The sequence below is a fragment of the Phalaenopsis equestris genome, unplaced genomic scaffold, assembly GCF_001263595.1.
Source record: "Phalaenopsis equestris unplaced genomic scaffold, ASM126359v1 Scaffold000002, whole genome shotgun sequence".
In the NCBI taxonomy this organism is placed as follows: domain Eukaryota; kingdom Viridiplantae; phylum Streptophyta; class Magnoliopsida; order Asparagales; family Orchidaceae; genus Phalaenopsis; species Phalaenopsis equestris.
The window spans coordinates 33,574,017-33,589,605 of record NW_018164444.1 but is presented as its reverse complement, the minus strand read 5'-3'; the positions used below and the strand labels follow the sequence as shown (position 1 = coordinate 33,589,605).

The 15,589-nt window shown below is 30.5% G+C and overlaps 1 protein-coding gene across 1 annotated transcript in view; it reads right to left on the bottom strand.

The window, feature by feature from the left end:
* Window positions 1-11,201, bottom strand: part of LOC110039584 — a 42,356-nt gene extending 31,155 nt beyond the window's left edge. The window contains exons 1-6 of the mRNA XM_020744708.1: window positions 11,196-11,201; window positions 10,281-10,360; window positions 9,943-10,167; window positions 6,163-6,435; window positions 5,502-5,681; window positions 1,201-1,336 (exon numbers count right to left, since the gene is read on the bottom strand). Of these exons, the coding sequence (XP_020600367.1) occupies window positions 1,201-1,336; window positions 5,502-5,681; window positions 6,163-6,435; window positions 9,943-10,167; window positions 10,281-10,360; window positions 11,196-11,201 (900 nt within the window). The remainder of the gene's footprint in view (window positions 1-1,200; window positions 1,337-5,501; window positions 5,682-6,162; window positions 6,436-9,942; window positions 10,168-10,280; window positions 10,361-11,195) is intronic.
* Between the last annotated feature and the right edge of the window lie 4,388 nt (window positions 11,202-15,589).

The following is a 15,589-nucleotide window of genomic DNA, read 5'->3' as shown; positions in this document are numbered from 1 at the left end:
CCCATTTGGGATACGACGATTTGTCCTCTGCCCTTTGGCCCGGATGTGCTTTGACGTATTGGGAGATCCCCGTCAAGATGATTTAGGTTATTTCGTGGGCCACATGTGCTGATTAGCCACTACCCATTTGGGATGTGAGAGACTCACTCTCTGCCCGATGGCTTAGTGTGAGCTTTGAAGTATTGGGACTGTTCCCACACGGAATAACCTTTCTTTGATTGCCTATACCCCATGTTTATGATAATATGAAGCGAAACTCCTTTTATCGAGAGTATTCTTGGGTATCCCCCAAGATGTAATTAACCAGTAGGAACACGTTCCTCTGAGAGCGCTCTTGACCCCAGAACAAGTACATACACCTGACTCTCTGGTTATGGGTAGTCTATGTAGATACTTCTTTCGCAGATATTCGTTTAAGTTGCCTCCGCCCGATTTTATTTGGGCGGACATTCTTAACCTATCCTTGCGAGGTTTATCGCACGTAGACTCTCCACGTTTTACTTTTTCTCTTGTTTGTCTCTTTGTCGTATGTCCCTTCTTATTCAATTCCTCTCCTCTTCGAATCATTTATATGGTTCGGGAGGGAGATTTATCTGAATGGGGGAAGTATACGACGATTGACAAGCTGACGACTCCTTTTAAAAATAAAAAAAAGAGAAAAATGAACGGAAACAATAATGATTAAGGATAATAAATAAAAACCTTTATTTTTGGGCTGCCTTGCTTATATTGTCGATAGAGCTTCTTGTCGAGCTCAAGTATGTTTGAGCTCAAGAAAAATTGGTTTATTCAAGCTCGAGTGAGGTATGTATTCAGCTCAGCTTGTTTATGCCCCAAGTGTACTCTTTAAGCCAACATTTCTACTATCATTACTATTGCCAGCATCATTGAGGCTTCCATTGTTGCCTGTACTTCCAACATTTTTGCAGAGAGTAAATACACTGCCTAATCTCTCATTTGTTGATAGATAGTTTTTAAAGTAGGACGATATTTGATTAATTCACATGAGGTTCAACTATTCGCTTTGCATAACTAAAGAATTGAGCATCTTTGATCTGTTCTTTAGATGAGGTTTAACAGACTTCAATAAGAAAGAAAAAATTCCCAATCCATGGCTAAAAACGGAGCAATTTATTCAATTCAAAAAGGCAAGCAAAAAGTAAATAAAGAAAATTAGTAAAAAATGCAAAGCAGCATAACCTCATAGAGCCATTTTCCGAATTCCTTGAGTGGCCTTGAAAGATTGAAGAAGATCCCTTGCAACAACGATGATTGTAAGTAATCAAGTTTCTCAGCTATAAGTAGACCACTTTGCCTTTCAGTTGCATATCCACGCCTAAATCACAGTTGAGATCGAGTTACGGCATTTAAAAGGCAGTTCAAGTTATCTAGCGTTTTAAGCATAAGATCTGAAAAAATATTTTTAGAGACAAACATAGGCATAAAACTGAAAATCACAAGATTTAAAAGCTGCATTCTAAGCGTGTAGGATGGGGATCCAGAGTTATTCATGGCTACGACAGAGGACCCCAAAAGGTCAGTGTTAGCGCTGGATTAAGGGCGTTTGAAAATTAGAGATGTAAGACAGATGGATGGAATGTTTTGAGAGGAAGAACACAATCAAGAAAGAAATTTTGGATCCATATTTCCTAATGCCCTGCCCATAAAATGGAGAGCATTCTTTCCGCTCTTGGGGTTTTTAAGAGATGCAAGGAAAATGACCTTTCTCTCTTAACTGAAAGGAAATATTCAAGTGATTAATGACTATTTAAGAATTTCCACAAAATTAATTGTCTTTGCTAATTTAATCTAAATACATTTGTCTAATAATATTTAATAGAATCTAAAACACATATATTCAGCTAATAGTATTTAATAGAACATTAAATATGTTTTCATTTCCATAGCATGTAGGATGTTGACCTCGATGTCACTCCCCCAAACAAACGTTCAAACACAACAAAAACGGCGGGCAACGATCATCATATTACATAAGTCCATCTTGTGATGAGTCTCAAACATAAAAATCAATGAATCGCTCAAATATCCCTCTTTCCACAAAATGGACTGCATTAATATGTCCAAAATGTCAAAATTACCATAAAAAGCCCCAACGATTGATTCGATCGAACCTGACAAAAATTGGTGGATAAAAAACACGTAGCGCAAGTCCAAATCAAAATGCCTTTACTACAATCAAAAGTCATCTAATCATTACTCTTTTCATGAAACAAGAGCCATTGATAAGTCCAAAATATCAAAAATACCTAAGAATGATGCACATATTCACCTAGTCACCATCGAGAAAAAATAAAAAAAAATTTAGCTTGCACGCATGACTAAGACTCAAAAGTCAATACGTACAAGCGATAGACATTCACACAGTGAGGTCAACGCATTTATTTTATCAAAAAGTAGTATTAAATATTCATATATTTATATGTTTATAAATAATATTATTATAACAACCATAATATTAAATATTATGCATATATATATATATATATATATTATTCTAATTAAAATAAATATAAAATCAACTAAATCCTATTGAACATCCTAGTGCATTATCTAAATGTTTATATATAATATTTAACGCAAAAGTCAATTGAATCCACAATTTGTGGATATTGGCAAAAAGTTGAATTCAAAGGCATCTAGTGCATTGTTCATCTTACAAAATTATGGGTAATAATTTCTACTAACGCTTCAAGACTCATCCTTAATTGAGAAAATTTAAAAAGAGAGCAATAAATATACAATCAAATGATCATATCTGACCCTTTTAATAATTTTTTAGACAAGTCTTTTATCATAAAGTCAAAATCAGAACTTTGAACTCATTTTATTTTTTCCTTTAGAATTATATATTTTTTTTCCTGCGTCTATTAACCCTTCGGTGGAAGTCCACTTCTACAACTATCGCATCAACATTGATCCTAATCATATATTACTACAATACTCCAATTTATCAACACAACAATGATAAAGATGCTCAACAACCTTATGACTTAAATGAGAGCACACAGAGTCAATAATGGATAGGATGTTTCAATTTCTATTTATCAAACGTAACAAAAATAAAAAAAAATAAATCTAACGCCACTCAACTATTGTCACTAGACTTCACCTAAAGTCCAAATGAGTATTTTTGTAGTCTCATGTTAATAAGGATTTTGTATCCACACTACCTCTATCTTCTTTTGTTCATTTTTCATTCTTCTCTAGCAATTTATGGTAGTTGACACTATTGTGCTCATATCATTTTCCAGTTATAATATTTTGTTAGGTATGGCTCATATACCTAATAAGGGACAGATGCTAGAGCGGAGTGAGCAAGCGGAGCTCACGAGCTAAGTAGAGCGCATCGAAAGCACCTGTCCAAATGGTGGGATTTCGTTAAGTGGGTTGGGGGTACTGGGGCGTTACCCCCGCGGTACAGTACAAGGGTATTTTTGTAATTTCGTTAAGGGTTGTATTTATATATAATATTTGTAACCCTATGGGAACTATACCTTCACTTCTGAAATAGCTGCTCTCGAGGATGTAGGCATACTGTTGAACCACGTAAAATCTTTTGTGTTCTTCAATCTTCTAGCGATTTTTCGTTTCTTTCACTTCATATTCACATTAAGAAAACAAATAGAAAAGAGTTGAATAGATTTGACACATCAACCTGCTCTGAAGAAAAGCTTTCAATCTTGCCAACTAGAGATTATCCATTACAACTCATTGGTGGTCAATAAATTTAATTGCTAAGGGGTAGTAAAACCCAAAAAATTAATTGTTGGATATTAGAATTATGTTATGAATCCGACGTAGGAGTACAACAACAAAAATAAGCCTCCCACTAAATGGTGTCCGCAAATCCAATGTAAGAGTATTCACTTCTAATTATTCCCTAATTTAGTTTTAGGAAGTTTTTTAACCATAAATAGGATCAACTATATTAGTATTTATCATTTCAATTTATTAAGTTACTTGAGTAATACAATGTTATATTGAATAACAACAACCAATATAATTTTCTTAATATCAAAATAGTGTGTCAACAAAACAAACTACACACACCAAATCAAATAAAAAAATATTTCAGCTCATTCACCCGAGGCCATGGTGGTAAAATCAAGTTTTAGCTAGAACAATACCACTCAGTTGAGCAAATTTTTGACCTATTTCATATCTTGAAGTTATTTAAACATGATTATGAGATTTAATGCCCATTTTGATGCATCACTTAATTCAATATCTTAACAACATTAGGACTCTTCCTCCATAAATAATTCTAGTCTTGGAAGGCCTAAATATATATCATTAACGACGATAAAATGGATGCTACTATAAAGCAAATAAAAGAACAAGAAGGATGACAGAAATGGACAAGAATTATCATGAACTTCATTCTTTTCGTTCCTCTTAAAAGTCCTCTTTATATCATCTACAATAGATATTCCTTCTTTTGACTTTGATTTTCTTTAAAAATTCCTCCTTTTGATTTCAACCTAGAACCAAAAATCTCACTTCTTCTATCGAGATTCAATCTCCTGAATTTTCATTATGTATGGACAAAAACACATTGATGCAACAAAACCTTTCCAATTTTTTCATGTGAACTCCTGACAAATCCAGTTTTTCAACATTCATCAAACATAAAATGTTGGAACCTAAATTATTCGTGAAGTCGCACTATTTAAATTAGCATACTTACCCTTCAAAAAAAAATAGCATACTTCGGAAGAGAAATAGTCGTAAAAAGAAAAACTATCTAATTAATTGAGAGAACAAATTATAGAAATTTATTGCCTTGACGTGCCTACCAAAAATTCCAAGCTTGACCCTACTTATACATTTAGGATTTTAATTAGTATGTTACATAAATGACTAGATATATGTTTTATAAAAACAAGTAAAATACAATTGTTACATAGGATGATTTGTAGCTTGATCAGGCGCCTAGCCAAGGAAACCATTTTTTCAGATTGAAGGGTAAGTCAGTGCAAGCTAAACTGACAAGCATCCGTTTGTCACAAACAAAATTAATGAGTAGTTGTTCGTCATGTGCCTAGTAGACGATTGGGGATTCGCCACTCGACTAGATGAGGATATAGGTACGAAAAAAAAGACAACTTTATTGAGTTGACTAGGTCAAGTCATCCGATCATCATTGAAGCTAGGCTGAATTGACCTATAAACTGTACCGAGTTAAACTCAGCCTTTCATATATTCAACAAGAATGTTATCTTGAAATCTACTGAGCATTTAGTTATTCATAAAAAAATTATCTAAATTCAAATATACATATAACCAAAATATAACCCTCTTCGCATCATCCTACATATATTCGATAAAAAAATATCAATTGTTTCTAGTACAATCAACAGAGACAAAATATTTTGAATATAAATTCCATGACCACTGAAAAAGAAAATTTGCAAATTAATCAGTAAAACAATTTTTGGAGTATTGAGGATGGTATTTAGCTTAAAAACAAACTTTCTTGCCTGAAAATTATCGCATGGGATTTAGATGCACGTTTCCAGTCAACATATATTGGCAACGTCAAAAGATAGTCACTATTTAGTGCATTTGTCAAAAGCAAATCTTGAACTGAAAGTTCTTCGAATTGTGCGTTGCGTAAGAGTTTCATAAAAGATTGCTGAAAACGAGTTGCAACTGCAATCCTACAAGTCAAATGAATTACTATTGATGATTCAGAGCATGTCATGAGTAGCCAAAAAAATACATTTAACTCTATATAAATAGATTTAACATAATAAAAAGCTAAAAATAGGGAAACATTATTTGGAAATATCAACTAAAGTTTGTTAGGAAAATTTACAGTTGATAAAGAAAAATGAGATATGAAAGGAACAATAAAAATAGAAATGAAATAACTAAAAGTTAATACTTCTCAACGTTAATAACAAAAGAAACAAAAATACCAAATTTAATCATAAACAAAAAGACACTAAACTTCATTACCTAACAGTGAGAACCAGTAGAGTTCTGAAGATTACATTAATATTCCATGTTATGAATAAACAAATTGTAAAGAACCTCAAATGGTTTTAAAACACAAGATGCTAGAGGCAAGTTAATAATTAATGAAAAGGACACAAAAATAAGCATATACAAAATTTAGGTGGAACGAATTTAGCGAACCTTGGTGAGTCCAATGAAAACTTTCTATCACCTTTACCAGAAGAAAGTGATTCAAAAAATCTTCCCAGGTTCAAGTTATCTAGAAGTTTTCCATCTTCAAGAATGCTGGGGAAGTTTGTTTCCTTGCCATTGGTACCCATTGACCCATTTGGGGCTACGTCATGCCGGCCAGACGTAGTTTTCCATGGTTGGTCTTGCAAATAAGAAGAATAATAGCTTCTCATTTCCTCAAGGATACCTTTATGTTCAGCATGAAGAATGGAGTCCAGACACCTGTAAGTTCCATAATATATTTCAAAAGGCCCACACTACTGTATTATATTTAAACATGATGACAGAAATATTGCCAAGAAAGAAGAAAAATCAAAGAGTACAATTCAGCAACAAATAACAAAAGGAGGCGAAAAAATATTCAATAGAAATTCATCCAGTAATTAAAGATAGAACTTGAAATAATAATAATAAATTAAAATTTGTGGCATCAAAAGAAATACATTTCACAACAGTAAGGATATTACTTCCAAGAAAATATCCCATTGAGAAAATACACCTAGCATCACAATATAATTACATTAAAAAAAAACTAGAAAAAAAAAACATTTGGTAATTTACATTACTTTGGAGAAAAATAAGCAATGAATAAGAATTCAACAACTTGAAACGATGAAAAGATTAATAGGATGCAAATTGGTAATCTGCACCACCTATAAAATTAGCGTTCATAGCAGGAAACAAAAATCTTGATTAGGCATATATTCAAAAGAATCATTAGCTTTAAACAAAGTTCCTAAGCTCTCAACTATAAATTTTACAACTGCTGATACAAATTACAAATTTAACATAAATATGATACTTAATTGTAAGAGATTTAAGTATCTTGGATCAATTATATAAAAGAATATGGATGCATGGAAAATGATGATATAGCTTCTAAAGTTAAAATTGAACAATTAAAATGGAATAGGGATAAACAAATTTCATGTAATATGATAATATCATAAAGACTTAAAGATAAAATATAAAGTTGTTCTCTGAAATAAAAAAAGGGAAGAGAGAGAAAAGAAAATAAAATAAAATAATTATATATTTATTTATCTTTCCCACCCCTTATTCCTCAGTTACAAGCACGAACTAGAGCCTCTGTCGAAGTATATTCGCATACCCCTCCCTGTTAGTTCATGTTCGTTTCTCTCATCTCTTCTTTTTTGGTCGTAACAATCATTTTCCACTGTTCTCTGTTTGCCTCGACTGTTCTTCGCTTCCTCCTCCTACTCGAACTCCACACAACGTACATTGAAGATCCCTTGCATCTTTTAAAATCGTAGGTTAAGTTTATACTTTTTGCTCCCCGGTCAAAGTGTCTCACGAGACTGACCAGCTCGTCTCTTAAGATAGCTGGGAAGGTTGGCATCCTCCGGTGTCCCCAAACAGGGGTTGAAGCTGGGAGGCTGCCGAAATTTTCGATGATTTGGACTTGAAAATCAACTCAGGATATTTAAAATTTTGAACTTATAATATAATATAAAATATGACTCGTTTTGAATTTTAAGATTATTTGAAAAAATCAAATTTTTAAAATTTTAGGCTCTTAGGGTTTTAAATTATCGGGGAGCTGCGTTTTTGAACATTTAGGCTCTTAGAGTTTTAAAATTTTTGTTCTATTAAAATGTAAATTTTCAAAGCCTATAATATTAAGATTAAAATTTTAAAATTTTAGCTCGTAAATCTAAAAATATTTTGAATTTGAGTTATTTGGACTTGGGCACCTCGGGGCGAAGCATAATTCAAATATTGAGTTTTCTTAAAACTTGAAATTTACTGCGACCAAATTCACAATGTGTCTGCCAGCGAACACAAGGCAGTAAAATGCTTAAAATGAAGGGTTATGTGCAATCTATTTGATTTAAATCATGTTTTAAAATCATATAAATTGTCTTAAGACACCAAATGTTCCAGCTAAAATATCCCAAACATATGAAAGTTAAAAGCTTGTATGTGCTCCAATCAATGCATTGAATACTCAACTAATGTGTTCCAGAATGTTGCGCGGGCAAATTGGGTTGTCTTGTCTAGAGGGCAGAGTTGCAAGTCCCACCCTACTAGTTTGATCCTCCTCCTCGCAAGAAAGAGTTAACGAGTCTAGTGAGCCCCAATAAATGTCCAAATCCTGAAATAAGAGTTTATAAGTCCAAATCGCCCCAACTAGTCTGATCTTCCTCCTCGCAAGGATTGAAGTTGACAAGTCTAGTAATTTTAAAATAAATATCCAAATCTTGAAATAAGAGTCTAAAGTTCAAATCAACCCAACTAGTATGATCCTTCTATCTATAAGAATAGGAGTCGGCATGAATTATGCTTTAAAAAGCTTAAACTGTAAAATTAATTGACTCCTTCATGATAACCGAATTGATAGAAGATTTCAACCGGAGGGTCAATCTTTTAAATCAAGACTTTCAAAATAAGTAATTAAAATATCAAAACTAAAAATCAATCACTAAAGACTTAAAAGCAAATCTACCCTTCGCAACAGTTTGTTGAGGGTGACAAATTTCTAACCGACTTCAGCCCACAAAGAGTCAATGTTATATTAAATGTATTCTTATATTCACAATCAAAGTAATTACATGTCAGTAGGAACGTGACCCAAGTTCTCTGTTCGTGTGATTTTACCACCAAATGACACCAAAAAATAGCAGTTACGACGGGAGCCCTCTGACTGAGTGGTTGCCGCTAAATAACACCATTATATTACGATCACAGCCGTAACTCGTATGTTCCTCAAAGACTTTCTACCATTTGAGTTGTGAATTATAAGAGTACAGTTGATTGACACAAATCATTCTGTTAGTTAAAGTTAACTTAAATTTGTCCCCTTCGACAAATATCCACCACATATCTATAAGGATTTCTTACACGATGAAATTTATGACTGCTGACAAGAATCTTTCTGTCAGGTTGGGTTGACTACCTCCTCTTACTAAATACATCAGGAACCAAGACGCCCCGGGATGACCGAACCATGAGATCTTGATCAAATTTCGTCTTCATTCCCCCAATATCCGCTTCAAGCTTTAAGTGATGAATTCTATAACTTAAATCCTAAGTCTTCTTAAGTTAAATATTTAATTTTTAATGACTAGCCTTAATTGAAAGTGCTCTCATGTTATCGGAATGAGTAATTAACTATAGGGGCTTGCGCTTATGGGAAACCTTGAACCCCGATAAAAAAGTCCTAGCAAACTGAGAGTGAAATCTCTAGATAATGTCTTATTTACAATCCAATATGCTTCTAAAAATTTGACCATTTAAAACTCTCTCAAAACAAAACTAAAATAAATGCATAAAGTTATCTTCAGGGGCGTCCGTTGAATTTTCGGAGCCGGCAAAAACAACAATTAGGCTAACAATTTTGAAGAGATTTGAAATTGAGCTATGAAAAGGCTATTGATATCTAAGTTGAGTGTGAAAGAAATAATAATGTATTGAAATGGATGTGTAAAACAACAATGAAGGATAAATAAAGAAATGATTACATTAAAGCAAACTGGAGCAAAAATGACTAAAAATAGACTTAAAATAGACTTGTGGTTTCTTTGTAAATAACAAAGGGCGGAAAAAAATGCAAACCATGTCGGTGGAGAATTCATCTGATGAAAATAAAATCAAGATTGAGCTGAGTAAATATAACATGGTTTCCAGTAAAGTTTCATGTTGGATTTTGCTGCTTTTGCGGATCCTAAGATAGGAGATGAAAAAAAAAATTGCCAATACTCGACTCACACAGAGAGCTTCGTGAAATAATCAGCGTCTTCCTTCACTTCAAACATCTCCAGAATAGCTCGGAGAAGCTTAGTCTTTGAAACAGGAATGTACTTCTGCCTCGGCACGTGAATTCCAGAAATTCCCCTCGCTTTCCCACCTTGATCGTCTTCATCGCCAAAGTTTCTGTGTACCTTGCTGTCCTTCTCCACCTCCGCACCCTTCGCTTCTCCGGAGAAAGTATTCCTGCTTGCTGAATCGATACCTTAAAGGATTCATAAATGCTTTTCGGGAGAAGAGAGACAATCGAAAAGATGAAGCGCGGCGCTTGGAGTTGAAGTTCAGGTATTTCTCGTGACCTGAGATGCCCGCGCTGCCGCCGCTGAGGGTTTCGAAGGAGATCATGGCTCCGGCGAGCAGGAGTGAAGGAGCTCCCTCGCTAGTTGGGATCCGGAACGAGTGACGGGCATTTAAGTTCCCTCTTTTAAAATATTTTTATTAAAAAAATAAGATAAATAAATAAAGGGATAAACGCATTCAGACCTCCCCAAATATTAATTTTTTGAAATTATTTTGTTTTGTGCTGTCTTATTTTTAAAATATTTTTTAATAAAAATGAAAAATATGAGTTGGGGTTTTACCATGAATTTTAATATTTGAGTGAAAATATGAGAAATGAATAATAGAGAATGGATGATTTGTAAATAGAAAGTTTTGGTTAGTTTGTAACTTTTATACAAACTATTTTAGATGCATTATATGAAATTTAAAAAAACAATTTAAGCTTGACTATTAGTATTTGGATCCTCTAATTCTATGAAGTATGAAGATTTAATTGTTTTCTTTCTTTGTCCCACAAATAATTAGAGAAAAATTTTGAATTTTTATTAAATATTTGATATATAAATATATCTATTTTCAAATAATTATGTACAGTAAATTTGATTAAAGTCTGAATTTCATTCCCAACGTTATCAACTAATCCCTTCTTTTCACAACGAGAAGTCCACTTAGCTCAGGTCATAGATCGAAAAGAGGCCCTCCTCCTTGTTGAAGATTTTTGTAGGAAACACGAGTTCCTCTAGTGTAAGACTGCGGAGAATCTCCTTCAATTCAATTGGCCCATTAATTTCACCACTTTTTTTCCCACCAATGTCGTCATTGGCTGAGAAACATTCTTAAATATTGCACTGGGAGTTAACATGAAAAATTCTTCTTATAACCACCAAAACTAATATTGTCATTACTAGCAAGTCTGACGTGATTGGACTTACAATCATGTTTGTAAATGATTATCATCTAAACTCACATAATCATAATAAAACTAAAATGATTGGTATAAATAATTACATTAATCTTAATATTAAATTTTATTTCATTGGGAAGAGTTGAAAAAAAATTATTTGGATTTGAGAAGGATAAATGATCGATGACATTGAAAGTGGAGGTAAGGTCTATGTTTTTAATTGTATGAGTGAGAGAAAGTAAATGAATGAGTAAACATTTATAGAAATCTTCTGGATATTAAAATGATTAATTATTATTTTATTTGTGTTACATTAATTTCTTTTATTCTCTTAAAACTTTTCATTGGTTACACATATTAAAAGCATTCTTATAACTGAATGAATATTATGATTTTTTTTATTTTTTACAGTGCATTAAATGAAAAATTGAATAAATGTAACTGTTGAAAGAAATGAAATATGCATTAAAATACATATAAAAAATTAAGTCTATTGTGTCAATTTTTTTATGATAAAAAAATTATTATAGTCATGCATGTTAAAAGAAAAAAAAATAGAAATTATTGTCTTTTACGATACAAAATGAAAAACAAAATGAAAATGATTGTGTTTCTATGGTAGTAAATGGAAAACATTTTTAGAGTGCTCCTAGATTGCTTTAAAAAAAAAAGAAATGGAAAAAAAAAAATATAAATGATAAGACAATTATATTCAATATTATAATAATGAAATATGCAAGCTTTATTTTGTAATCAACATAATTTTTTTAGTATTTATGTTAGATATTTGTATAAAGATTACATGCCTAATAAAGTATAAAACATTCATCAACTTTTTTTTTTTTAAATTTAACATATTATTTAATTTTCATTTTTAAGAAAATATGTGCTAGATTATGCCTGATAGAATCTAATTTTTTTACAAGATGAGAAACCCTGTTAGTTTTTCTATTTTGTCATTTTTATTTACTATTTTTATTATTGTGTCATTTGATGATCATGTGTATTATGTACTTGTTAAAAGAATATTTACATGTGTATTCTTGATTAGTTGCTCTTATAATGAATGATATTGTTGAATAATATTATTGTTTAGAAATACTTAGTTTCATCGTCTGATTGTTCATTCCGTCTTAACTAATTCTATGTTCATTGACATCGTCGTTACAAAATATTAGTAAGTATAGATCCCTAAAAGTTTATTTGTCCAAAATTCGAAAATATATAAATTCCTTGTTAAAAGATAAAATCTTAAGATAATATCTTCTCTAAAAATCTTAGAAGACATAAGCTTTAGAGCGATATATATTTCTTAAAGAAATTGAAGAGATACATAGTTTTTTTTGCTCATTATCAATATATATTAACATTTATTCATAGCTTCTCCCACTATATAAAAATACCTTGAGGCTTAAGCATCAAAATAGGCATATTCTTAATTCATCTAAAAATAAAAAACAAGTTTAACCATGAAGGATTGTTGTCTATTATCTTGCAATTGGACCATTGCCTTTTCATTGTGGACTTAAGGATTCAATTGTTATATGCTTGATTTGCACCAACATTTAAAAGTTTTAGATATATCTTAAAAATGTTTGATTGTCTCAAGTATTTTTTTAAGGGACAAATTCTAAAAAATAATTTGGATTTGAGAAGGATAAATGATCGATGACATTGAAAGTACATGATCGATGACATTGAAAGTGGAGGTAAGGTCTATGTTTTTAATTGTATGAGTGATAGTAAAGCATTTATAGAAATCTTCTGGATATTAAGATGATTAATTATTATTTTATTTGTGTTACATTAATTTCTTTTATTCTCTTAAAACTTTTCATTGGTTACACATATTAAAAGCATTCTTATAACTGAATGAATATTATGATTTTTTTTATTTTTTACAGTGCATTAAATGAAAAATTGAATAAATGTAACAGTTGAAAGAAATGAAATATGCATTAAAATACATATAAAAAATTAAGTCTATTAAGTGTCGTTTTTTATATGATACTAGTAAGGGACATTATTATAGTCATGCATGTTAAAAAAAAAATAAATAGAAATTATTGTCTTTTAGGATACAAAATGAAAAAAAAATGAAAATGATTGTGTTTCTATGGTAGTAAATGGAAAACATTTTTAGAGTGCTCCTAGATTGCTTTTAAAAAAAAAAGGAAAAAAAATTTAAATAAAAATGAAAATATAAATGATAAGACAATTATATTCAATATTATAATAATGAAATATGCAAGCTTTATTTTGTAATCAACATAATTTTTTTAGTATTCATGTTAGATATTTGTATAAAGATTGCATGCCTAATAAAGTATAAAACATTCATCAAATTTTTTTAAAAATTTAACATATTATTTAATTTTCATTTTTAAGAAAATATTTGCTAGATTCTTATGCCGGATAGAATCTAATTTTTTTACAAGATGAGAAACAGTTTTAGTGATAGGTAGAGTTTGTTAGTTTTTCTATTTTTTCATTTTTATTTACTATTTTTATTATTGTGTCATTTGATGATCATATGTATTATGTATTTGTTAAAAGAATATTTACATGTGTATTATTGATTAGTTGCTCTTATAATGAATGATATTGTTGAATAATATTATTGTTTAGAAATACTTAGTTTCACCGTCCGATTGTTCATTCCGTCTTAACTGATTCTATGTTCATTGACATCGTCGTTACAGAATATTAGTAAGTATAGATCCCTAAAAGTTTATTAGTCCAAAATTCAAAAATATATAAATTCCTTGTTAAAAGATAAAATTTTAACATAATATGTTCTCTAAAAATCTTAGAAAACATAAGCTTTATAGCGATATATATTTCTTAAAGAAATTGAAGAGATATATAGTTTTTTTTTGCTCATTATCAATATATATTAACATTTATTCATAGCTTCTCCCACTATATAAAAATACCTTGAGGCTTAAGCATCAAAATAGGCATATTCTTAATTCATCTAAAAATCAAAAACAAGTTTAACCCTGAAGGATTGTTGTCTATTATCTTGCAATTGGACCATTGCCATTTCTTTGTGGACTTAAAGATTCAATTGTTATATGCTTGATTTGCACCGACATTTAAAGGTTTTAGATATATCTTAAAAATGATTGATTGTCTCAAGTATTTTTTTAATGGACAAATTCTAAAAAATGCGTACTCTAATGCAAACTATTATAATTCTTCATTTATCTTTATTCTTATCACATGGATTCAATCAACAATATACATGAATAATTTTATATCCAATTGTTTGTCAAATAAGAAGAATTATTATTAGGTTTGTCTAATGTTAATACATCCTCCATCATCATTACAATATGCTTTTAAGCATTTTATAGTTTTTAAACCTTCAAAATTCTATAACAACTTCCAAGGCGCATTTTCATTCTCATTGAAGTTTGTTTTATGGGTGTAACTTCTTTCTTGATCATAACATATCTCAAACGACTACAATCGAAAAAATATAAATTAGTGAATTTTCTTTTAAATGACATTAATTATGTTACAAGAATCATTCAATTGAGGTTTTTATAATTGTTATAAAACAGTAATAACGTGCATGAATCACTCATCAATAAATTTTTTTCTGAGAAAAATACTTGAAAAAAGGATTTTTAAAAATAAATTATCAATATATTTATGGAAGTGCTTAGAAAAATTTCAATTCATTTTGACTAGTTGATAAATTACAATTAAATATTGAAGTTTATGAAAAGTAAAATAACATATTCAAGAAATTTTTTTTGGTCCTGAATTTTCTACCTAGCAAGCTTTGATATTTTTATATGAAGATTTTCATGGAAATAGCAAAAGACTTCATTAACTTTCATAGGTAAATAAGAGTTTTAGGATGATTAGTTCAATCACATAAATTCATTAAGATGTCCAAAATTGTCAAAATTTCAACATCAAAATGTCCAAAAAATTTTAATTCTTGCAATTTTTTTTTTAAATTTTTTAATAGTTTTCTTACCATCAAAAGAATTTATTTAATTTTTTGAAATGTTCTTATGCTTAAAAAATGAAATAAAAATCATGTGTTGTTCTGATTGTATGTACACTTTTGCATTGTCATAGCCATCGAAAATGGGTTGGTTAGCTACCTCAACCCGCTCTGGATTAGATTTTGAACCCATACATATCCATCTCAATATTTTTTGGGTTCTTAAAGTAATTTTTTGATGTTCTGAACTTAACTTTGAAACTCTTGGATCTCAATATAGTTTCAAAAATTAGTCTCAATCACTTTTGAAGAGTTTAGAGCAAAAATTTTTGACAATTCTCTGTTTCGATTGATGTGTAATGACAATATTACATTTTAGGAGAATTTAGTTGATTCACGGACTCTGAAGTGAGGTTCATATTAGCATCTAACATCATATTTATTTTAATTTCTAGTTT